This window comes from Mytilus californianus, unplaced genomic scaffold, assembly GCF_021869535.1.
Source record: "Mytilus californianus isolate M0D057914Y unplaced genomic scaffold, xbMytCali1.0.p SCAF_11, whole genome shotgun sequence".
In the NCBI taxonomy this organism is placed as follows: Eukaryota; Metazoa; Mollusca; class Bivalvia; order Mytilida; family Mytilidae; genus Mytilus; species Mytilus californianus.
In genome coordinates this window covers 43545647-43573464 of record NW_026262593.1, presented here as the reverse complement: position 1 = coordinate 43573464, position 27818 = coordinate 43545647, and the positions used below count along the sequence as shown (strand labels likewise).

General features: G+C 32.3%; 1 protein-coding gene across 2 annotated transcripts; it reads left to right on the top strand.

Moving 5' to 3' along the window:
• Positions 1-93: 93 nt before the first annotated feature.
• On the top strand, positions 94-27162 carry LOC127720137 (cytochrome P450 3A41-like). Of its 2 annotated transcripts, XM_052226582.1 has the most exons (15): positions 94-207; positions 1148-1243; positions 3492-3585; positions 4942-4994; positions 6392-6488; positions 8836-8952; positions 11543-11631; positions 12457-12605; positions 14080-14195; positions 14436-14535; positions 15461-15618; positions 16535-16623; positions 17161-17298; positions 22118-22280; positions 26861-27162. In XM_052226582.1, the coding sequence occupies exons 2-15, from the start codon at positions 1170-1172 to the stop codon at positions 26933-26935; spliced, it is 1512 nt and encodes a 503-aa protein (XP_052082542.1). In that variant the 5' UTR covers positions 94-207; positions 1148-1169; the 3' UTR covers positions 26936-27162. The 2 variants fall into 2 exon arrangements, with proteins under 2 accessions (XP_052082542.1, XP_052082541.1); XM_052226581.1 differs by lacking the exon at positions 94-207 and having other exon boundaries at positions 1103-1243.
• Positions 27163-27818: the final 656 nt, after the last annotated feature.

Genomic DNA, 27818 nt, shown 5'->3' with positions numbered 1-27818 from the left:
CTAAATGTTTATATTACTCATTTCAAAAACAAAAATATGTATAATATACTGTCCACTGTGTTTATTTCACATGACCTACCGGGATAAAACACAAATCTACGTCGTACTTTGTGACAGTTATCATATTGATTTTGTGTACAACTTTTATTCATATACACAGTATGTGTGTCTCGTGGAATAACCAAAGAACGAATTATTTCATAAAAGGTATATATATATATATATAGGACAAATTAAAGATTTTAAAAGAGATGTTAATTGCATGTCAAGTATGTATATTTTATTCTATACATTGTCAACAGAAGCTTTTAGGTACATGTATGATTTGGATATTTTGTTTTCATTGTTTGCACTGAATATACATTTTTTCTATTTCTATTCCTCATACTCAATACTACTTTGCCTGTCTTACCTGTTTTCGGATGAATTTATCTATCTGAAAAAAATCCCTTTGTTACAAGACATACTAATTTCAGTGTTGTTTTGTGCACTGTTCGGCTTGTCGTTGATTTTCTTTCTTTCATGGTGCTGTCTGTTTTAGTTCGTTTTGTTTGTGTTTGCTTGTGCCTTGTGGTACTAGCAATCAACTTTACCTCAGAGAGTAGCAACATCTTTTCAACGCTAGCATATACCCTGTTGAATTTTGTAAAAAAAAATGCATAAATTAATTGACTTTTGAATTTTGATTGCCCCTTTGCACGGTATGAGGGTGTAGATGGGGGTTTACAGAATAGAGAATAATGGGCACAAAATATAAAGAATAGAGAAAAATGGACAAAAAAAATAAAGATTATAGAATAATGAGGTGCGAAAATATAAAGAATGGAGAATAATGGGCAAAATGTATAAAGAATAGAGAAAAGTAGCCTATTATTAAAGAATACAGAAATGAAGGACCCCCCATCCAGACCCTCTGCCATCTTCCGTCTCTTTTTTGAATCACGCCAATACCAAAGTATAGTGTACCATTGGTTTTGTTTCGAAAAAGAATATCGAGTCTTTACCTTTATCCTTATTTTTTAAAAGTTATTGCTCAATAATATTTAATCCAGTTAAACATTCCCGGTCTAAATTTTTACACTTCAAGGTCATACTGATATAATATAAAAAGGTAACGGGGACACTATAATATCAATTATTTGTTTAGATTACAGCGTGCGATAGTGCAAATGGACATTCTTGGATTTATAGACGTGCCAGGATGGGTTCTTACTATTATCATCATGATAATTACATTATATTTGTAAGTACACAATCATGCATTACTATTTATTTTTAAGTAAAAGTTTCATGTATAAATTTTGAAATTTTCCAACGCTAGTATTTTTTTGCATTGTCGCGCTATATTCCCACATCATGGTTCTTTGTTCAAATATGCGTATTCCATCAGGAGAGGTAATTTAGGATAATGATTTTTGCATACTTACTTCCAGAATTTTATATCAAATATAAAAATATACAGACGAATATCTTTCTATGTGAACCCAACATAGAGCTCGTAATATCGCATGACCTTCAAATGTTTATCTTTTCTTCTTTTGTCAAACTGAATTTTAGGAACCTCTCCTTTTATCCATTTGATACTATATATGATTACTAAGAACGATTCATCTATTATGTACATAAAGTCGATAAACAATATACATTGAAGTATCTTAATGACTACATTATATTATTATAAATTATGTAGAGTTATCAATATCTAGCAAGGAATTCCAATTAAACCAATGCCCTTGACCGTCTATAAATAGCAATGTGATGTGATCATGTTTGCTCCGTATGCAAGGCGTCACTGTGACTTTGAGATGAAGATCAATAATAAAAATTTATTGTGAGTCGACTTAGGGCTGAAAAAAATGTGTGTCATGTATTGTACACCTTATCCCTCTTTTTTCTAAAACCAGTTAGAAGGGGAATACAATACCATATGGTATGGATTTTGCTCATTGTTGAATATCTTTCGATGACCTAGTATTGATGCTTACATTCACGTCATGTGGTAACTGGCGGATACTCATCTCATTAGCTATCATACCACATCTCCCCATTTTTATCATTATACTTTAGATTAGTTATACTTGATCCAATTCATACCTAAGCACCTCGGACTACCTTATATGTTGTGGTCATATACTTTAGATTAATTATAATTGATCCAATTCATACCTAAGCACCTCGGACTACCTTATATATGTTGTGGTCATATACTTTAGATTAATTATAATTGATCCAATTCATACCTAAGCACCTCGGACTACCTTTTCTGTTATGGTCAATCACAAATATGAACGTTCAATTATATTTGGTTTCATATGCAAATTCGCAGCTGAGTAACGAATCTGCACTCTTGCAAGCTCTACACACGATTATCGAGTCGAGGACATTTACAATTAAATTAAGAATTTCGCAAGTATTTGAAAAAAGAACAACATATTATTGGGCTATCAATGGAGAAGATCCTATTTGACATATTCCGATTATTTTTTTCTAAGGCGAAATAGTAGGGTAAATAAACACCTCGTTAGAATTAGTTAGTTTAGCATGACTTTTTTTCATATTTATCTCTCAATATTCCATGTGATAGTTTTATTGGCGCTTCAAATTTAAAATTGTAAATTTCATTAGCTCCATATAGTTTAGTTTTAACATATTTTATTTTCAAAATAGCAAAAGGGATTAGAAACAAGTTATAACAACGTTGAGGGGGATCGGACCTTTATCGGGACTCCGGGATCGGGTGTTTTTAAGCTCGGGATTTCGGGATTGATCCATTCGGGATCCGGGAATTCTTTTTTCGAATTTCGGGATGTCGGGATTTAAATTTCTTTAAATTCGGGACCTCGGTATTTCATGTTTTTAAGCCCGGGATTTCGGGATCAGGACCCCTCCGACCCCCCTCAACGTTAGTGACGTCCGTTACCTATACAAATATAAAAACAATATTAACATATGACGAAAACATAATAGGAATGCATGTAATAAAAAATTAAAAAAAAAACATAAAAAAAACCAACAACATAATAGGAAATATTAGATAAGACTGGACTGGAGTGAAGTGTGAGAAAGTAGGAATCCAGAACAGCTTATTTTTACTTGGATGGAGAGTTGTCTCATTGGCACTCATACCACATCTTCTTATATCTATCATATACAAATAATGTACAAGTAATGATAAACTTACTGTGGTTTCATTATCATTCGTTGGGTATTAATATTATTCAAATATACAGGTGAACCACTAATAAAGTGTTCAACAAAACACACATGTCTATAGACTTGAATGCCGGAATTATAAAAACAACCAAATTGTATACCAAACCTAGGAAGATTATACTTCTAAAAATAAATGGACCCAAAGAACATCTTCGATTTCAAGATGAGCATTTTGTTTATTACGAGTCCAAACAACTTGTTTCTAAGTTTTTCTGTTCTTTGACTGAAAAGTGTTTTAAATAATAATTTTATTATTAAATGTTCATTTGTATTCATAGGTATTCGTTATGGTACCACAGTCTGTGGAGGCAATTAGGTATTCCAGGACCAAGACCAATACCTTTCTTGGGTATTCTACCTCGTTATAAAAAGGTATATCATTATAATCATTTAACAAATATCTACAAATGATTGATAGGATTTGAAACAGAAAAAGAAAACGAGACAGAAAGAGAAAAAGAAAACTAAACATATTTTAAAAGAGAAAATAATCGTGGACAAACTAACAAAACAAATATGAATTAAGACTGGTTGCGTTTTTCTTTGCAAAAGTTATAAATTTAAGAATAGAATGGTCGACGTAAAACATTGATCTACTCTATCACTCCTTGATAATTTAAAAAAACACATATTAACATACACTAGCAATGACTTCAACCCTCCGTCGTTTTTCTAATATTAATGTGAACAAGAAAAAAGAAGAAATCTTGTAGAATGTAAACAAGATCGAATCGAAAGATGTACTGCTGACTTTATAATGCAAAATTGACTTAGAAATATTTTCCAATGTATATCTTTTATCAACAACTTAAATTAGTGTGTTTGTCGCTTCTCCGCTAAGCACTTGTCATTTATGCATAAGAGTATGAAGAGAGTAGTTGGCACAGAGCCAGAATAGTGTGTTCGGGTAGTGCAACATATCTTCCTGGGGATTGTGACCTTATGAACTGGCGTGTCGGTCTTGAACAAGGCAAGGTTCGTATCTATATCAGATAAACATATTCTTATTCTGATAAACATGTGAAATTTGCCACTGGACGTTAAAATCAAATTCATCGTAATCATCCCCATACATTTGAAAAACTAAAACGTAAAACAATATTAATTCCTAATTTTTTCTGTGGGTTCATTTATTTTCGTGGATACCATTTTCGTGGAGTGTGGAAACATTGTATTTTCGTGGATATTTGATTTCGTGTTTTGCCAAAGTCTGCATACAAGTCTTTAGAATATTTGTTCTTCTTTGAACGTTTAAATTCTTGTTTTACCTATACAAACACGAAATCAATGAAAACTGGTATCCCACAATGCATCCACAGTACCCGAATGCTTATCTTGGAATTCAGCTATCGAGAACGAGTGTCCGAACAACATTAATCCACGATTGCGCATAGCGAATGAGTTGGTTATCGGTATTCTGCGATCACGAGTTGAACATTTTCGATATTTGAATCCTTGGATTAGTTATCTTATTATTACATTGACTTTTATTGTATATAAAGTAGACAATACAATGAACCTTACCTTTTTTAAAACCGTTTTGATGCAAAGTTATTAACGATGAATAATGTTGAATGACTTTATATAGGTGAAATTACAGGATGTCTTTCACATGTGAACTTATCGGTTACTATTTGACTGGCAAATCACTAAATTTCATTGCAACCAATGTTTTGAATGTAATTTATTTTCGTATTTACCATTTTCCTATGATTGTAAATTTTACAGGGATTAGGGAAGACAGACCTAGAACTAGTAAACACGTACGGACCAGTAGTGGGGTGAGTGGTTTATCTCAATAGTTTTATATATCTGTTTTCGTGCTGAAACAATCAACAATATTACTGCCATACAACAAATAGAACAGTTGGAATTTTTTAAAGTGTCTTAAATCGCAATATCAATTGCTATCATTCAAATAAAACAGGTGATGATCACTAAAATTTGTAAGTACCACTTATTAGTCCCCTACCGACGAAGTCGAAGGGGACATTAGGTTTGCACTCCGTACGTCTGTCTGTCCGTCCGTCAGTCCGGCAAATCAGTTTTCCACACTTTTTTCTTCGTGCATGAAGATATTGATTTGATATTTGGTGTATTGTTTTATCATGACAAGTTACAGATCAAGTTCGAAGTTTGTTCCAGTCTGATGATTTTGTGCAGAGTTATGGTCCTTGGACTTAAAAAACTCACTCAAATAATCAGTTTTCCTCACTTTTTTCGTCATGCTTAAAGATATTGATTTGATAATTGATATATAGTTTTATCATGACAAGTTACAGATCAAGTTCGAATTTTATTTCGGTCTGATGATTTTGAGCAGAGTTATGGTCCTAGGACATAGAGCATTCACTTAAATAATCAGTTTTCCGCACTTTTTTTTCGTCATACTTGAAGGTATTGACTTGATATTTGTTATATAGTTTACACCATGACAAGTTATAGATAAAGTTAGCATTTTGTCCCAGTACAATGAATTTTTAACCGGAAGGGGACTATGTATTGCCATGCAGTACTATCAGAATATTTGTTTTAACTTGAAATATTCACCTTATTTTATCTTCAGTTATAATGTATAATCAAACAGTTATAAAGTTAATCATATAATAAAATGTATATTAATAGACAATGAATTGAATTTACACCAATATCTTTAAAGACAATGCCCAAGTTCTACATTTCGGCCTCAGGTCTTTTTCATACACTGGCAACGTAAACAAATAGTTTACGCCTTTCTTAATTTTTGTTTCTTTTCTAATGAATGTAACGTTGTGATATACTGTGGATTCGTTTATTTTCGTGGGTATCAATTTTCGTGGATTGAGGAAATCTTGCATTTTCGTGGATATTGAATTTCGTGGTTTTGCCTTAGTCTGCATGCAAACCAATAGAAAATTTGTAAATCGTTGAACATTTAAATTCGTGGTTTAACTGTACCCATAAAACCCACGAAAATTGGTATCCCACGAATAATAATGAATCCACAGTACATGAAGTTATAGTTTATAACTTTCAATTAAAAATTAAAAGACAATAATGACAGAAAATTCACAATAACAGATTCGCCTCGGTTGACATTTTTTCTTGGGGTTACACTCTGCTCTACCCCCTCTCTTATGTGTTATATATATACTGTTGTTGCTGTTGAATATTCCGGTATACATGTATAATATTACAGAATATATCATGGTCACCTGCCTGTATTGTTGGTATCTGATCCAGAAATGGTAAAGGAGATTTTCATAAAAGAGTTTTCCAATTTCACAAATAGACCGGTAAGTTCGGTATGATTTTCGAAATAAAAATTTAACAGAGACGTCTTAACGATAAAACCAACAGAGGCAGGGAGAAATTATTCATAGGAAGATTCCTGGTAGAAAGATATTTTTGTAGGAATGTTATAATCACTGTACCCATACCAGGAATCTAACTGTAGAAAAATAAAAAATTCTGCCGTAAAAAATTTAATGTTTCCTAGTTCGTCTAAAAAGTAACAGGAATTATAGATTCCCTGTTCATTCCAAATGGATGTAGTAGTCCTGTGGGAATCATGCTGTTAATTTATTACAGGAGTGTCCGTTTATTAGCTGTTAAATCAAATTGTATGAATGATTTGTATTTTATATTGATATTATGTAGTAAGAAAGATAATCATAAATAGTGCGGGAATGTAGGGGTATTATGGTCCGGATGTAAACTACTAGCATGAATTGAAAATAATAAAGCAGAAGAAAGGTAAATCAATGTTCCTGTGTTTGACGTTAAAAAAAACATGCGAATAACTTTAACCCGAGTATTTCAAAACAGTCATTTATAGTAACTGTTACTATAATAGTAAGATAGAAGCAGGAGATACTAAATAAAAATTCAAACTCATGAGTCGAAGATAAATTGACAACGGCATGGCAAACACGAACATCGACGTAAAGACCATAAAACAGTCTAAAAAACACAACATAGAAAAATAATTTCATGAAAAAATCTGAAATCACTCAAGTTAATATGAATACCAACATTAATTTGTTTTAAAGATCAAGGTATAAATTTGCAAAAAATTTTGTTTATGCCCCCGCCGTACGTCCCGAAATTAGTTTCCGTTCTCTAACTTTAGTTTGCCTCAACCAAACGTCGTGAAACTTTCAACAATGCTTATTACCACAAATAAAGGCAACAGTAGTATACCGCTGTTCGAAACTCATAAATCGATAGAGATAAAAACAAATCCGGGTTACAAACTAAAACTGAGGGAAACGCATCAAATATAAGAGGAGAACAACGACACAACAAAAACACAACATTAAAACAAAACATAGATCAAGTTTGAATTTAGGTTGCGTCACTTTTACCTTTCTAGAGTTAATATGTTCCTTTACAAATGGAAACATTGCTGAATTTATTTTTCGTTTCCGTTCTCTAACTTTTGTTTGCCTCAACCAAATGGTATGAATCTTATACACAATGCTTATAACCACAAAACACAGATCAAGTTTGAATTTTGGTGGCGTCACTTTTACCGTTCTAGAGTTATGCCCCTTTACAAATGGAAAAATTGCTGAATTTTTCGTTTCCGTTCTCTAACTTAAGTTTGCCTCAACCAAATGTTATGAAACTTTAACACAATGCTTATTACCACAAAACTCAGATCAAGTACGAATTTGGGTAGCGTCACTTTTACTGTTCTTGAATTATGTCCCTTTATAACGTTATATGAAAGCGGGAGCATCACCTGTGTCCCATGGACACATTCCCCATTTATTTTAGTTTGAGTTAATAAGTAGAGTATTTTTATGTTTAAATCCTTTGAACTGAACTATGAGTCAACTATGGTTGAGTAGATGTCACGAAAACTAGTAGTTCATTATATGTAATAATCTCATTTATATATGATTATAAATGTCCTCTTGAATAAATCTTGGAGTTATTTATTTGTTAGTTGCTATTTATGATGTTGAAAGATTACATGTATCATTTCTCCCAATCGTATTTTTGCAACTTTTATAATGCGTATCTATACTGTCGGATTTTTGTTATGCGCATCAAAATTTCACAAGCTAGTTTAGACCACATCGATACATTTTTATGCATTGTTCAACTACCTTTGTTTTGCCAAACGTATATAATAGAAAAAAATGGACAGGAGTTACACTTTCAATAACATAGTATAAGATATAAGATATCATTAAATGATTAGGATGGTAGATTGTTATTTTATGTCCAGTGACAAATATCACATGCATATCAGGATAATTAGACAAGTACATGTTAATATGATATGAAAACGAACCCTAATTTGTACTAGCTCGAAACGGTGAGCAAGGTAATTCACATGCTAACAGTCAGCAGGAAGACTTGTCACCCTATAGCCGGTAATTTTTTTCTGACTTCGAGTCGAGCAGTTTTTGCTCTTATTGTCATATGCTTAGCAAAGAAGCAGGCCATATACATTTTTAAGTCTTTAGTTTGGAATGACCAGGAATCGATTGGAATCCACGTCCTCGCTCATTCGAGACGAGCATGCTACCGCATGACCGCCGATGTGATATAGACATTTTAACCCATATTTACCTTATAATTCACACAATATGCATACCATAAATATTTCCTAATTGTGGCTTTTTTCAGATTCCATTCAAGATGGACGAAGATAGTGCTTCTAGTGTCGGTACTGCCTATGACAATCATTGGAAGTTTCTTCGTAGTACAATATCCCCTACCTTCTCTTCCGGAAAATTAAAACTGGTAATTTTGAATACTGTTATAGCAGTAAAATGTTCTTAATAAAATCAAAATGAACATTTCTTCCCTCGATTTAGTATAAGGTCATCACATGGTCCATCGTCCTTCCGTGTGTCGTTGTAAAATTAATTTAAAAAATAAATCTCCTTCTCTGTAACTACCGGGCCAAATGTTACCAACATTAATCTGAATATTCCTTTGAAAATATATCCGGAGCTTTGATCCATTAACTAACCTGGCCACTGTTAATAAAAACAGACCATAGATGTAAAATGCAGTTTTTGGCTTATACCTAAAAAAAACTAAAGCAGTTAGAGCAAAACTGACTTGGTTAAAACTAAAATCCGGTCAAGGTCTATTTCCAAGTAATTTTTGGGAAACATTGGGCAATTCATTTTTGGAGTTATTGCCCCTGATGTATTTTCCCACTGATTTTGATCATTAGCTCAAAAACGAATTCATGGACTCTTGTTTTTTTTTTAATTTGAAATGATGTTTGGCTAATTTATGTAGGAAGATTTTTCGTAGCAACCCTTCATAAGAACTAGAGGCTCCAGGGAGCCTGTGTCGCTCACCTGATACTTTTATTTACAATTGATGCATGAAATAATGCAACCATTATACATTTGCTTTAGTTTCAGAGAAATAAGATAAAAAATGCATTTTCCCCCTTAGTTCTATTTTTAGCCATGTCTGACATGTTGGTTGGCAGGCAGTGTCATCAGACATATTTTTTAAACTAGATACCCTAGTGATGATTGTGGCCAAGTTTGGTTAAATTTGTCTCATTTGTTTCAGGAGAGAAGATTTTTGTAAAAGATTACAAAAATTTACGGATAATTGTTAAATTTGACTTTAAAGGACAATAACTCCTTATGGGGTCAATTTACCATATTGGTCATGTTGACTTATTTGTAGATCTTACTTTGCTGAACATTATTGCTGTTTACAGTTTATCTCTATCTATAATAACATTCAAGATAATAACAAAAAACTGCAAAATTTCCTTAAAATTACCAATTCAGGGGCAGCAACCCAACAACAGCTTGTCTGATTCGTCTGAAAATTTCAGGACAGATAGATCTTAACCTGATGAACATTTTTACCCAGTCAAATTTGCTCTAAATGTTTTAGTTTCAGAGATATAAGCCAAAAACTGCATTTACCCCTATGTACTATTTTAGCCATGTCGGCCATTTTGATTGGTGAGCGGGGTCATCGGACACATTTTTTAAACTAGATACCCTAGTGATGATTGTGGCCAAGTTTGGTTAAATTTGGCTCATAAGTTTCAGAAGAGAAGATTTTTGTAAAAGATTACAAAAATTTACGAAAAATTGTAAAAAATTTACTATAAAGAGCAATAACTCCTTAAGGGGTCAACTGACCATTTTGGTCATGTTGACTTATTTGTAGATCTTACTTTGCTGTACATTATTGCTGTTTACAGTTTATCTCTATCTATAATAATATTCAAGATAATAACCAAAAACAACAAAATTTCCTTAAAATTACCTATTCAGGGGCAGCAACCTAACAACGGGTTATCTGATTCATCTGAAAATTTCAGGGCAGATAGATCTTGATCTGATTAACAATTTTACCCCCATGTCAGATTTGCTGTAAATGCTTTGGTTTTAGAGTTATAAGCCAAAATCTACATTTTTAACCTATGTTCTATTTTTAGCCATGGTAGCCATCTTGGTTGGTTGGCGGGATGGCCGGACACTTTTTTTAAACTAGATACCCTAATTATGATTGTGGCCAAGTGTGGTCAATTTTGGCCCAGTAGTTTCAGAGGAGAAGATTTTTGTAAAAGTTTAAGGACGACGGACGCAGGACGCAGGACACCGGACGACGAACGACGGACGCCAAGTGATGAGAAAAGCTCACTTGGCCCTGTGGGCCAGTTGAGCTAAAAAGTACTGATGAATTTTTTTCATTAGATAAAGTTTCTTCAAAAATGCTGGTTTTGTTTTTGTTTTTATAAAATCATGAGAATTAAATAAATATGGATAATTTCAAAAGAATTGTTACACAAATATTAGAGCATGCTTATGTTAAGAAGATATATCCAGATGATTTTATAAAAGAAATGTTTGTGTTTGTTTCTTTGAAACAAAAAAGTTATGTTTTTCTGCCCAAAGGATAGAAATGTCCAAAAAATTGAAATTTGAGTATATTTATTAAATTCTGGACCGATTTATCTCTAAAAGAAGCACGTGAAGTTGTACTTTTTACGACATATTTGAATCAATCAGGTAAAAAAGCTTATATAAATATAATCGTGAATTAAATCGCAGTAGGATCAAAACTGTATCGCATGCCCTTAAACAAAAATATAGCTAAATCTTGAGTACATATCTATCAACATTTTTACATATTGATCACGAAGATTAATTGAAATAAAGAATATAAACCTGGAAAATATGAGACCATATACAGACCTCATTATTGTTGGTCCTTTTACGTGATTTTGATTTTGATAATTGCTTACTGCTTGATTTATTTAATGAATTAACGTCACATTACTTCATGTGTTATTATTTTTTTCAGAATACCATTGATAATAAACGTATTTCAAATATTTCAGATGGTCCCAAAAATACAAAGGTGTTGTACTAATCTAGTTGAAAACATTCAACGGCAGAGTAAACAAGGGGAACCAGTCGACATGAAAGAGTAAGATATCATTTAATAATTATTTGCTTTTGAAGATTGAAATATACTGTACAGTCAATACGAAAAAAAACCAATGCAATCTCTGTAATCTATACACATAAAATTTCGGCTTAAACATTCTACATATTTGCTCATATCATTATTTACACCATGGAGTCATTAAACGTAGTTGGATATGCTGCATTAATTAGCTTTACCATGAAAGAAGGTTAAATGATAAAAAGCCAGGAGCATGTACTTCAGTGATTATCATTGGTTCATATTTGTCCTATTTGTTTTTAATTGTTTTTTTGTCAATCATACTACATCTTATTTATATATATATATTGTGATCTTGTACAATCCCTTGCAGGTCAATAAAAGCTTTTACCCATCTGCTAAATTTATATTTAGTTGCGTCATTTAAGCTTGAGCTTGGGCTAAGTTGACGGACACGATGCATTTATTGTAGTTTTATAAGCTAATGAAATGGTGAACCTGATTTTTCCTTTTTTATGGAATTTAGACAGCGATAACGCGATTCGGTATTTTATAGTTGAAACGAAATTTTAAGAAAAACATAACTAGTGCAATATGAAGCTGTATATTGTTTGACCATATTATTCTTTTTATTCATCAACGATATTGCCCTTAGTTTTTACAAGTGTTTCATTTGTACAGCATTTTCAGTACGCGTAGTGTGTATACTGGAACTGTATTTTAATCGGATCTGGATTCAATTTCTAATCGAAAATTAAGCTCTTTGGTTTAAACACGAAATCCACATGTTTCCAGTTAACGATATTTTATATATATTGTGGTTCAAATTGTGTATTTTATTTCAAGAGTATGTGAAACATTCACTATGGATGTTATCGCCAGTACTGCTTTCGGTATAGATGTTAATTCTCAGAACGAATCAAATAACCAGTTCGTAAAGCACGCCAAAGATGCAGCTCTTGGAGAAATATTTAAGCCTAAATTTATTCTTATAAGTAAGTAATTTTCACAAATAGTATGTATCATTTTGGTATGATAGTTTGTTTTGAAACGTTGAGTTCGGACATATGCATGCTATTCACATCGCGCAATAGTTCCAAATCCCCCAAAAGGGTACTTCAGCTAGTAAAATTGATTTGTCTCCGAAAAATTCATTTATTCGACTTAGCTTCATATCGTGATTCACTTTATTCAATACTTACGTATCGTGCTCGATTAAGGATGTTCGCTGCTCTGTTCCAAAGTAAAAAGCTTTTAAAAAGACTGTTATAGATTAGAAGTATATAAACAACGGAACTAAAAAGCAGAATAAATGAAGGGTTCATGTCCGTGTTTTCGAGGGATAAGCCATTGAATAAGTTGCGGGTAACGATTCTTTTCTAGATTTTTTATACATTTAGCATTGGCACCTTTTTTCTTTCAAAAACTGTAAAAAAAAAATAACAAGGACTTTATAAAATTTCAATTACAGTTTTTTAAACCATATGTAATGAAATTATGATAAGAAAAGTAGGGGTCAGCAGCCACATTTTTAATGGCACTACAATGGATATAAAAACAGAGGACGCCGAATAGCCGACAAAAAAAAACAAGAGGAGCGAACATTCTTAAATCTGTTATATATATATATATTCACTGCTCAAAGAATAGTATTGTAGAACATATTCCCAATTTCTTACGGCAAATTTGATCTAATTCGCAATCCCCGAGGGCACCTCTTTGCAGTTATTCTAGGAAAGCATGTTGTGCGCATGGAAGTGATATAATGTGATTTTACCTGTCCCTTTTAAACCAATTGATATTCGAGCTCAGAGTACACGTGGGAGGGCAGAACAAATAACTAGTACAAAAGATTAAGGTCATTGTCATTTAATAGAAATGCGCATGACTAATTCCCCCCTCCCCCCCCCCCCCCAAAAAAAAAAGGTGACTTCGGTATAGAAATATGGTAAAATTGGTCTTCTACCGACCGACAGTAAAACTTTTGCCAAAGTGGGGCGTCCGTATGGCTGTGCGGGATGTACAAGTTTGCAGCCACTTCCGTTCAAAATGGGGACGTTAATTAAATCCGATGCCTCGTGCAAAGAGAGTGCCACGTTCTTTGCATGTTGAGAACCCTTGCAACAACACTCTGAGAGGTCCACATATGGCCTTTTGCGAGGCAAAATTTCTGTTCCTATCCAATATACCCTTATTTTCCAGTAGCAGTCTAAATTTCCCCGACCTTCAACCATGACGGAATCTATTACATGACCTTCCTATTGTATTTATTGTTAACTTGTTCTCATCCTGAAAATGCATGAATTATTTGCCGCTGGACGTTTATCAAATAACATTCAATTCTGATTGTACCCTTTTGGTTTTATGATACTGATATGTCTGCATTAAGTCCATATAAACATATTATTCTCCATTTTTTGTTGTCAGTCAGTTTAAATGTTGGTTTGTAGTATATTTTTTTCATTTCAGTGATGTTCCCGATTTTGAAACATTTGTTTACGGTACAATTCCTCAAGAAAGAAGCTGGAGATTTCTTCAAATCGGTTGTAGATTCTGCAATTGAACTAAGAAAAAAAGGACAAGAAGTTTGTAGAATTTATAGATTTTTTTTTTATAATTTCATCGCATTTTTAATGTTTTGGTTATTTTTTATACAAGTACATAGCTTTAACACACTGTAACATCAACAAGCAGAATATTAAAAACACAATTTGGGGCTTTCTTGAATTTGATAATATCGATTTGATAATGCTAAATTTTATTTCTATAGTTCTTTTAGTATATACATGGTGACTGATTGTGATTAATATTATTTATGGTTTAAGGTTTATAACGATTTTCTTCAACTGATGTTAAATGCACGCCATGATGATAAACAGTCGGATTACTTCACGATGGGTGATCTGAAAGACTTTAAAAACAGAGGTAAACTTCAAAAGTCTAGTTTTGGTCATACCTTCACTCAGTAAGCCGTTTACTGAAATAATCTTTGCTTTCGTTTTCTCCTGTTTGTCCATCCCTTCTCCTGTTCATATCTTCAAATGTTTCCCATCTTCTCTAACTGTCATGATTTTATAAGTGGTTTCTTACTTTTAAATGAGTTTAACGATGTCAGCAATTTTAGAGATGCGGGTCAGTCATTTCATTATTGACGGCACTTTGAATGTTTTGTAGACTCCCTCAAAAGGCAATTTTTCGTTAATGCATAATAACTTGTGGGGCATTCCTTTTAATTGATGTCTTATCCTGTAAGCAATATTAACATCAGTGATCTAGCATACAATTCAATCCATTTCGCATTTACTTGATAGATATGCAATTAAAATAACACTTTATAAAGGATACGATTTGACACTAAAATCAAAAATATTTTTAGAATAAAACGTTGGATATATATTCTTGCATTAAACAACGCTGTTGAAAAAAATATGCCTTTTCATATGTTTTGCAGCAATGAAATGACCATAAAGTTTGTTAAATAGCGAAAATATACGAATCTAAACTATTTGACTTGTACTTGCTTTGTAATCATAAAGTGTCACCAAAAAAAAATATTTAAACAGTAAGATATTCTATGCGTATTTATTCACTGACAAAACTTTATTTTGTACGACGCATATGTAACTTTAGCTAAAATGTTTCTACATTAGCCAATTTTAGTTTCAAATCGGACAAAACTTGCTTATGCCGTCATCTAAAGGCGTCAAATTGTGTTATAAAGCCTTGGCTAAAGTCATTTTCTGATGCTTAAAAAATGAGATGGGAAATGACAAGCAACATTTAAATTTTTGGAAAATTTACAGGGCCAAATAAGCCTCAAAATATACCCAATGCATTTTTATTTCTACAGGGTTGAACAATATTGAATTGAAAAAAAATGCTGTAACATTTTTCGTAGCTGGTTATGACACAACTGCTAATACATTATCCTTTGCCTGTTATTGTCTCGCAACTAACCAAGATGTCCAAAGAAAATGTATGGAGGAAATAGATAACATTCTTCATGGTGTCAGTATTGATTTTATAATCACATGTCTAGTAAAAATAATTCAAATATCATACTGTCTTTAAACTATTGGTAAAATTGAAGTTATCCCTTTGAAAGGTTGAACTTTGTTTAATCTATTTCTATTTTAATTTTATATATTATGTTGATAATGATAATCATATTGTCACAGATGACCACAGATATGTTTCAATTGTCGTTGCCTCAATCCCGTCTTCGATTCCTTCGATTATAGCATTACCGAATGCGACTTACTGCCAAATTTATATTTGCAATGAACAACTGTACTGGTACCACTAGTGGAGCAGGATTTGCTTTGCCTTAGCTGTATCAGCAACTGACATATTCCGTTTTTGCCGTGGTATACAATGTTCATTTATCTTCGACATCTAAACAATGTTTTTTTGTATCTTCTGGCTATTTTCTCTTTTGCATTATGGTCGTGCATAAATTTGCGTCACATGTTTGGAAACTGAGTAAAACTGCTTCCTGAAATTGGACATCAAGGTTCATTTGAAGAGATTTACCAAGTGATGCGTCTTCCCATCAAATGATTATCAACATTTTTTCGACAATTCTTATAACGGGGATATCATTAGTGAGTTATCAATAGTGATCGATGACCAACAGTATATCTTACTTACAAACTTGGACATTTATGTATAAAACAAATGTAAATATATCCTTTAGCAAGGTTGATGCAAACATCTAAATATAAATGATATGATCTCAAAATAAAGCCCTTTAGGCAGTTTTGCAGCCCTACAACTAAGACATAGAACAATTTTCTAACATATAAGTAATTGACAGTTAATTGCTTGTTTGCATCTGAAGGAAGAATCTTGTTTGATAGATTTATAATACCGTTTTTTTGATACAAGTAGAAGACCTTTCCATAATTATATAAATATATTGTAGAGAAGACCACAAGTAGAAGATCTTTCCAAATCAAAATATTTAGATAGATTTTTCAATGAAGTACTTCGCCTTTACGGTGCAGCAGTAAGGTTAGTAAAACTTGTAGAAGCCTTTTTTTTTTAAAATAAATGCATATATTTTACTGGTATATAGCTGCATTTTGAATTTTTTATGTGTTTCTTTTTGGTTAAGATAGGGACACAAACAGAGCAAACAAAGCGCATAATACTAGATTTCTACAACTTTTTATGGAATAAATTTATTTAATTCCATCTTTTATTATATATATATATATATATATATATATAATTTATTCAATTAAATTTTCAAGTCCTAAATATTTTTACGTACCCTTCTAATCAATAATAGAAACGTTTCGCTGTTCCAAAACATGCAAGTGACTTTTTTCTCTTGTTTTAATCATTGTTATATTAAATGGATGGTTTGAATAATACATGTGTTTGAGTCATCTAAGAAGATAATGTAGTATTAGTTTTCATTTCCTTTTAACCATTCTTATCATAGTCGATTGTCATAATTTCTATTATCTGGACACAATCTATTCAAATACAATTGCCAACTTTTGTAGAATATTTAAATTATTTTGTGTTTTGTAATTTTAATAGAATTCAAAGAGGAGGAAAACAGGATATAATAGTTAAAGGTGTTTATATTCCCAAAGATGTAGACGTCTCTGTTCCTTTGTATGCCATACACAGAAATCCTCTGTTCTGGCCAGACCCTGACAAATTTGACCCTGACAGGTATTGAAATTTATAGAAAAAGTTAACATTGCCAATCATACACAAAATAATATATTTATGTGGTGTTTTTCTTTAATTTTTTTTTCGTTTTTTTCCCTCCTCAGCAAGATATTTACCAAGGCTTTTGTAGCATAGGGTCAACATAATCTGAACTGTGTATATTATTTTAGACCTGTTGGCAACCTGGGCTTTTATCAAGTTTTTCCTTTCGTCAGTCGATTAATGCTAGGGTTGTTTTGATCCACCGGTCACGAAGTTGTCACGTATCTACACGTATAAAACAAAAAATTGATTTGCGTGCATGTTAAGTATTAAGGAAAAACAAAAACAACTTATCTACAAGGTATTCTATCTACATGCCATAAAACATCATGTACTGTGAAACAACCATAGACAAAGCCGGCAAGGAAAGTCACTACTTGACATAACAAAAACTATATTTTATATAGCCTAGGAAAGCTTCTTTGACCGAATGTTCAAGTGCGTTGGATACATTGACGGCTATGTTGCCACCTTGTCACAAAAGCATGGATTTAAATACTACTGAGCGAATAACAGAAATTACTTCCGTAAATTTGCATATATAATAATGTTGATTTCAGCCGAAATATGTATGATATATGGTATAAGCACTGCACAACCCTAGGTTATCCGATGACTGAAAACGTCTTCTATCGCGAAGAAGTTTACATAAACTGTAATATCTGATTTTTTACACAATATCAACTGTTACGAAGGCCATTTTGTGTCGGAATATGTTCATCAGTCTTTTATATATGTAACTTGTATAAGTATCTTTGCATAAACCTTTAAAATTATGTCATAACTTCACAAATATTTATGTTTGACTCAAACTGTTGCAGGTTGAATATATGCTGCCTAGAGTTCATAATAAATCAATGTCTATATTCATACCGAGATTTCGTTGTTAAATATGACTCACCATTTAGTGTGGTGACGGAATAGGAAAAAGTCGAATATTAAAAGAGTTTAATTTCACTTCATAATACACGGCTAAAAATTTGCACAGTCCTAGAAAAATGATTTTACTTGAATTTAAGATTGGTCGTCAAAAAGTCGTATGGTGCATTTTTTTTTTTATTTTAGCGTTTAGCTAGCAAATTTGACTTCAAGTGCAGATCATGAGTGGCATAAAGTTTGGCTTTTATTCATGGGCTGCATTCAAATATATGTCTTTTTTTTTTGTTCAAACAAAACACATAATGCTTTATTCATTATGTGAAAAAGATAATCGTAAAAGCCTTTTGATAACAAATTATGAAGGTACAAATTACTGTAAACGGGAACATTTTGTCTTTCACCGTATTCCAATATCATACAATAATGCGCTGATGAATGAATTATATCGTAACTACTAAAAATTAATAAAACTGCAATTTTTCTTTTCATATATACAAGTTTTTATGAGGTAAGATTTTTTTAAAACGATATTTTTTAAACTTTCAAAAATTTCTACTATTCAATCAGTAACTTAAAAAAAAATCCGGAAAGTTGTGCCCCGTCCATGATTGGGCTGAATACATAGTTTTCCTCCAAAATTAAGGACTTGATATTACTTGTTTATGTCGATGTTTTATTGTTTCGTTGATTTATTTGGGTGTCTGTAATTTATTTTTTCAGGTTGTGTTGATACAGTTTTATTTATTTAAAGGCAAAATGCGTTTTTCGGTTGTTTAATTAAGAAATGGGGATCCGACAAAATCCCCAAAGATGACAAAACTGGGAAGTCCGTTGAAAATTGGCTTTATCATTTCAAAGAAGCAAACATTAAGTTTGATCCCTTAAATAGTGCAATTTTCATAAAAGCAGAAGTGGGATAATTGTTTTATTTTACTTACAATCAACCGCGGTATTTTGATAGTCGATAGGTGTAATGATGAAATTTGCCCGAAAGTGCGCGGATGATTGTGAATTGATAATTCGTTTGGAAATTGTTTATTATAAAAGTGGACACTAATGATGCACAAGTCAACATAACATAACAGTGTTTACAGTCCATACTGCAATTGGAAATGCAGAACCTTTTCAAAGACCTAAAGAAAACCATTTTGCTTAGTTCTTTGATTTCAAATTCAGATATATTGAAGATTTCCTGTCTCTCTATAATCCACATGTCAGTCAGTACTTAAATTCATATACCCCAGTGACCAGTACCCCAATGAGCCAGTGATAAAGGATACTACAGAAACTAGAATGTCTGCTTCATTTCTTGACCTTTTCTTTGATATTGACACAGATTGACGACTCCAAACAAAACCTATGACAAACTTTTTGATGACAATTTTAACTTTCCAATTGTCAATTTCCCAATGTCTCAATAGTACTATATCCTTTAAGATATCGTATGGTGTTTACATATCTCAATTGATGTCTAAAGCAAGTGCATGTTGAGTCAGTGACTTAATGAACAGGGATGTACTCCTAACATTTAACTGCTTAAAAATGGCCGCAGATTTCAAAGGGATACTCAAACTTATCGTCCTTCCCTACGCCTATATTACCCTGCTCAGTCGCCCGTTATTCTCGTATCACGGCTTTGAGACGAGAGCAGGCATTATCAGCGACGTCACAATGTCCGAGGAGAAGTTATCAGCGATGTCACAATGTGTGAGGAGACGTTATCAAGCTTGCTTTCGTCAAGCGTAAAACTGTCTTAGGGAGGAAAAAAAGACCAGTAATAGAACGATAAACAGATTATCGGGTTTTCTTCGTATAGATATTTTACGATATCTATACGATTGTAGTTGCCTCTAATATGTTTCCTAGAGACATACGGCAGATAAAATAGAAGCCGGTTCAAGTCAAGAAATCGAAGTCACGGGTATCAAAGGTTGTGTTTTGTGTACTATGGTTTGTCTGTGGGTGTGTTTCTTTTTTTGGTCATGGCGTTGTCAGTTTATTTTTGACTTATGAGTTTAAATGTCACTCTGGTATCTTTCGTCTCTCTTTAAAATGGATTAATGTTTTTTCATATGCTTGCATATATTATAATAAAAAAACAATAACAAAGGCAAGGGATAACACACTATAAAACATTATATTCAAGTAAAGGCTTTGTAAGGCAAACTTGTCATACAACCACTTTAAACCTTTACGGGGATTAAAACTTTATTCATTTATTACAAAGACAAGTTTACAGAAACAAGTTTTTTACCACCAGCAGTGCGATATCAATGCTTACTCTAGTTCAGATATTAAATCAATTATACAGACCAGACCGTAGGACAGAACGATCACGATAATCGGAAACATTCCACAGACTATAATCATGTGATCATAGCAAGTGTATACTGTCGATCAGAGATTTTTTTTCTTGACTTTTGTTGAGAGATATTTAGAGTTGCAAGCAGCAGGACAAACCATTCTTTTCTGGACAGGGTTCATTTGAAATTTGTCCTAGAGGCGCCCGATGTTACTGTTGTTTTATGTCCCCCAATTTTAGATTGATATGGCCAAAGTGTATTTTGCAATAACGAAATGTTTTTGAAATGTCCAATGATGCTGGATAAAAGCACGCTACATGTGGTACAAAAACATTTGACCACCACTCTATTCCAATGCACAACAGGTTAAATGTCCAAAACTTAACATCATGTTCGCAATATTATTATAGGATTTGTGGTTTAAGAAATTTGTCGTGTTCTTTAACCACTTTGGACCAATATTGACATTCGAGATTTGCTAAACCTTCCATGTACGAACATATGTATTCTAGCCAAAGGTCAGAACCTTGAAATAACGTTCCCATAATACAAAAGTCATTTGAGATCTGAATTACTTTTACAGTTACGTATGTTTAGGGCGATGTTAAACCATCCGGCATATAAGAACATTTCTTAACTGGTGTCACTTAGTTTGGGATTGAATAACCGAAATATTTAAACGAATAAAAGGCGGTTCTATCATTAAAAATGTCTCTTTAAAGTTGTTAATTTATTTTATAATAATTTTTATTCTTATTAATACATTTTATTTCATACAAAACCTCATGACATTGTTTAAACTCAATTATAAGTCTGTTTTGAAATAATTTTTGTCGCAAGTTTTGCATGTACCTAATTCAACGTATATGCCCTAAACTCAAGTTTCCACTTTCATTGGGGTAAACTAGATAGTTATATTAACAAATACATATTTTTTTCATATTTTTCTTTACATTTTGTATAGTTTTGACGGCCTTTGTACTTATTATTTGAAAAAGATACATCTTTTTAAACTGAAAACCACCCCCCTTTTTGTAAAGTCGCATACGTTTAATCGGAATTCTCATTTAATGATGAGTTTCCTCTTTATTGATGAAAAATTGAATAAGGAAGAAGATAGATTCAAGTTTTCAATCATTCTACTGCTAAAAGAGTATTTAAATTGGAATTAGATATTCAATTTTGTTTTTCATTGAAAACGACATGTGACCTTTGATATTGATTTTTGAAAATCTGCACCATATTTTCTTTTGACGACCAAATTAATCTCAAAGTACACATATTTTAGAATCGAATGGTATATTATATAGCCGTGTACTATTTTTGACCATTAAATTTTTATAATTCCGACTTTGGTCACCGGCCTAATTACCAGACACTTAATATTTTAGTAGCCACATTAGCTGCCTCCGTTTTTTTTGTAGGGTTTGTCTAGCTAAGTCTTTAGTTTTCTTTTTTGTGTTTTGTGTACTGTTGTTTGTTTTTTTATCGTTGTCAATTCATTTTCGACTGATGAGTTTAAATGTCCCTTTGGTATCTTTTGCCTCTCTTTGGCTAGTGTGTTACTAATAAACTAGTGTGTACACATTTTTTAGGTTTACTGAAGAGAATAAAGCAAAACGACCAGAATATGCATTTATTCCATTCGGTGTTGGTCCAAGGATATGTATAGGAATGCGACTGGCATTGATGGAAATGAAAATGGCATTAATGATTATGTTACAGAGCTTTACTTTTTCTCCATGTAGTAAGACAGAGGTAGGCTAGCTGATTAATACTTTAAAACGTTTTTGAATTTAATGTATTTGTGAAATGAATAATCAATAAAAATACATAATATTCTTTCCTGACACCATATGAAAATTTGCTTTTAAAATTTACATTTTATTACTAGTATGGGGATTTATGAGGGCAGATCTGTATGATTTTACTTGTAGGAATCTTATAAAGTGATTTTTCACACCCAACTATACGAAGATATTATTCATAAAGCAAATATGCAAAGTGTTCCTTTTGTTTGAATAAAATGTGAATAAGGAGACGTGGCATGATTGAAAATGATAAAATCATCAAACAAAGAACAAGAATGTAAAAGACTACAAGTCCACGTACGGCCTTCAACAGCTATAATAAACAATAGAATATAGTAAGCTGTTATATCTCATAAAAAACTGAAGTTGGATCCTTTCAAAATGATCAATGTACATTTAGGCCTAATTAAAACAGTTATGGCAAACAGCTACCAATGAAAGTCAATGCGCTAAATGTTCCTAGCTGTGTACAGGGACCTGTATATTATAGACAAAAATTACCAACCTTAAAATAATTCCATTTACTTAAAGCTAGTTCAAAATCGCGTTGGTGATATTTAGACCATGTTTCCCAGAGATAAATATCAATCAATCAAACTAAATAGGATTTAGTATAAGAACACCAAAAGTAGTCTTAGAAACTCACGATCTCAATTTGTGCACTGCAAAAACATAAGTATCCACAGAATGCAGGACCACAAAATGTTGATATAAACTTGATCACACTATTTGCAAGATATGTTTTAACTATTGACAATGATTTCAATGTAAGTGCAGAAAAGTTATTTTTTAAGATCTTTCCGCGTTGTGAAATTGGTATCAATTATGAATAAGTTTTATTTAAGTTTAGCTGGGTAATTTTTTTATTCGCTAGCATTAAAACAACATTAAATTGAAATAAGAATGATACATTCCGTTTGAAGTATGATTGAGCTTTCCAACATTCGCCCTGACAACCAATCCTACAATGATTCTACTCAGAACATAGGCACGGTAGGTATAGTGTCCGGCTAGGATCGTGGTTTTTGAGTTATTTGATCGGGTTTTTTCGAGTGTGACCACTTTTTTTCGATTGAATATGATCAAAAATGTGAACAAACAGACTTACTTTCTGAAAAGACGTGATATAGAAGCTTGAGTTTAATATACAAGGATATACAATGTGTGTTAGTATTTGAGATAAAAAGATATTATCAATCCGACATTATTTTTCGTTAAAAAAGTTGAATTTAGCCTTACAATGCTTTTATTCCAAAAAAAAAAAACAGAATAAAGCCATTTTTATACACATACCAATGCAAACGTCGATGGAAATGCATACATGAAATCCATATATCCTTAGATATACAGACACTTTACAAAAATTCTTGTTGTTGCATTTAAAAACGATATTTTGAGACTAAATTCATTTCTATGTGTTCGGGTTTTTTCAAGAGCAGTGCGGGCTTTTTCGAGTGCGTCCGTGTTTTATCGAGTGATTATACAAATTTCCTATAGCTTAGAATGTTGTGTGTCAGTGTATTTACGTTTAAAAACAATAAAAAAAAGGGTTCAAACTATGTACTTTTTAAGGCACGAAACCAATGCATTCATCAGTTTAATAAAGGTGTACTAACACTTAGACTTTATAAACAAGTATCAGCCATCTGTATATATTGTTGTTTGTCACATCTAATAAATTACATGTACAGTATATATTCATGATGTCAACAATCTAATGTAAGCATATACAATTGGGATTGAGACGTACGTACAAAGAGTGAATTAAGCTGGTGAATTATTCACTTCATTAACTATATATGAAATTTAATTCAGATGTTATTGTCAATGGGAATAAAAACTGGTCGGATTAAGTGTCTTTTAGTAGAATATTTTTTATTACATATAAAAAAAGAAGATAATGAGACAACTCTCCACAAGAGACCAAATGACACAAAAATTAACAACTATAGCTCACCGTACGACCTTCAACAATGAGCAAAGCACATACCGCATAGTCAGCTATAAAAGGCCTCGAAATGACAAATGTAAAACAATTCAAACGAGAAAACTAACGGACTTATTTATGTAAAACAAATAAACGAAAAACAAATATGTACACATCAACAAACGACAACCACTTAATAACAGGCTCCTGACAGGCACATACATACAGAATGTGGTGGGGTTAAACATGTTAGCGGGATCCCAACCCTTCCCCTAACCTGGGACAGTGGTGTAACAGTACAACATAAGAACGAACTATAAAAAATCAGTTGAAAAAGGCTTAACTCATCAGATGGATACAAATAGAAATACATCTAACAAAAACAAATGCATTTTATTGATTCTTCTCTGCTGTCCAGTAGGTTTCTTACTCCGTTTTTTAATAAACAGCTGCGCCATGGGCGCATGATACGCCCGTCGCGTTTTCAAAGAATAAAGTTCATTCTCTTATGGTTGTGGCTTATTATATATTTCTTGCATGAATAGACATTTCTCATATCACACTGCACGGATTTGCGTTGATTTGATTTGCTTATCCAGCATCATAAGACGATATTACGGCATTTCCATTGGCTATTCGTTAGGTTATTGATGACCATCAAACTTTATGACGATGTACATTTCATGTGCAAAATACTATACCATCGATTTGCGGAATTTTTAATTTGACACAATGAGAGTGTTGACCATAAGACAAATAGGGTTAACAACTTGTGAGAATGGGGTATCGCTTGATATCAACTCTCGTTATTTAATTCAAGTGAGTAAGTAAGTTAGTAATTTCCTCTCGTTATTTAATTCAAATAGTAATAATAAACCGGAGCATCGTTTGATATTATATTGAAATTAAATAATTCGAGTTGATATCAAGCGATATCCATTATCACTCGTTATGAAACCTATAAATAATTTCTCAATGTCATATCAAAAATTTATAGAAAAACACAAAAACAAAAAAGAGGTAACCTTAATCTATATAAAGCAGTCACCACAGTTTCATGAAAACTCCTCAAAGCACTTTAAAATATGTCTGAAAACTGTAAAATCACCCCATTTTAGCTCACCTGGCCCTAAAGGGTCAAGTGAACTTTTCTCATCACTTGGCGTCCGTCGTTGTCCGTCGTCGTCCGTTAATTTTTACATTGTGTCGTCACGTGATGCTCAGATATATACGTCTAGAGTTTTAATTGCTGTTGAACAGATCACAATCTGAGCAGCTTAATAACTGTATTTTAATGTTAAGGATAGCGGATCATGTGCAACGCAAACATTTTTTTACAGAAATCTTCTCCTCTGGTACTTATGGAACAAGTTCATTATAGATAGAGATAAATGTAAACAGCAAGAAAGTTCAGTAAAGTAAGATCTACAAACAAGTCACCATCACCAAAACAGAGAATTTTGTCATGAATTATATTCTTGTCTTTAATGTAGAAGAGTGTCCATTGTTCAATATGCACTGCAGAACATAGACCAAGGTGAGCGACACAGGCTCTTTAGAGCCTCTAGTTTGTTTAATAAAATCCTTTAACTCGAAAACGTAAAATCTAAAATTTATAAAATTCGAAAGGGAGGATACCTCAATAGATAAAAAAATATCAACGAAGTTTCATATTAATTGGTTACAGCGTTTTTGAGTTTTGTCCGACATGCTGACGACGGACGGACAACGGTATACCATAATACGTACAGTATAAAAACTCCGGGGTTCACCACGAAAAATATTATTAACTGTGACAACAAAAATACCATAAAATGAAGTTGAAAAGATTATGAGTCTCCTGCACTATGTTCTTAAGACCTTTTTATAAATGGTCCAATAATTTCTAATTTAATACTTGAAAGTTGTGGTAGAACGTTTTCCGAACAGAAAACTTGCATTAAATTGAAAAAGGTTAATTTTGATCAACGTAGTAATATGTTTTGGTGATTTATTGAGAATATATGATAATTTCATTCATTAAATTACATTTATATACTAGAAAAGTCATTTTTTAAAGTCAGAAATAACTTTTTTCTTAATAAAATTTTCGTTAAAAAACCCGGACCATTTGTTTAAAAACCCGGACGGTTTCACAGTTCCTCTCGAAAAAGCCCGGACAATAACAAACACTGAGTTTAATGGTTAAATACAAGGAAATTGTGCTTCTTTGTTACTCAAAACATGTATAGTATTCAAAATAAGACGGGCAGTCACGTACAAAACTATTATAATTACGAATTAGTAGTTAATTGACCTGATCGCATGTTTTATCACTCGAAAAAGCCCGATCTACACTCGAAAAAAATGGACAGATTCACTCGAAAAACCACGATCCTAGCCGGACACTATACCTACCGTGATAGGCATAATATACCACAATTATACCACATCTTCTTATTTTTATAAGAACATATGAAATAGTGATAATAAGTTAGATTTGTTTCTCCATTATGCATGGCTGGAATTAATCTTTTCAAAGGCTACTAGAAAAAAAACAATCTTTGAAAGTTCGAAATTACAACAAAAACTTATTCTAGCATTCTTGTTATTTCTTTCAGATCCCCATTGAACTAGATCCCGGACAAATAATTCGTGCAAAGAACGGTATTCCATTGAAAATCAACAAAAGATAGAAACTTCAAACTGCATACTTTTTCAGGGAAGATTTCAAATACACTTATTCAAAATAACGGTTTTAAGATATGAACAGTGATATGTCGAATGCTATCTATAACATTCCACGCTATATATACTACTAACAGAACTGCTTAGATTTCTCTTCAATGGATTCAGATGACTGCAGATATTCCCACGTGTTGTTCTTCCAACTCTCTCTACTTAATAAATGGCATCGCCCAGAGCGACAGCTTACCGCATTTGTTATTTTTTACGAGCTACGCGATAGGTGCAAATCATGAATCAGGAACTATCCGAGCTTTTAAATTCACTACCAGGTTTATTGTTTTCTAACAGTGCATATTTCAATTGATATTTTTTTTTTCAAATGTACTTACTTCTCAGAAAAAAATACTATCTTAATTCTTAAGATATGCTAAACCGTACAATTATTAAGTATTTTATCTTAGTGGTTTGAAAGACCGCGCGAGAAAAAAAAACCCCAGTAATGTGAGTTTAAAAGAAACAATTATTCTTCTTAGGATTTATTATATAAACAAATGAGGTAAAATGAGCTGCATTGTATACTTAAATACAATCGGAATCAAACGAAAGAAACAATAGCAAAAAGACATCTACAGAAAACAATATAAAGTCTCCAAACAATACCACAAGCCCCAAATCCTCTCGACCCTTAAAAAATTATGAAAAAAAACTGAACCCATAAAAAATCTGTCAATATATGAAAATCTCAAAAGAGATGTAACAAAAAACATTAAAAAGGTTCAAATACAATGTAACTTCTGACGAGATAAGAGAACTAACAATCGGTACATACAAAAGTCATAAGTTAAACACTGTATTCCCCAAAAAAATGAATAATACAAAGAAAGGGCATGT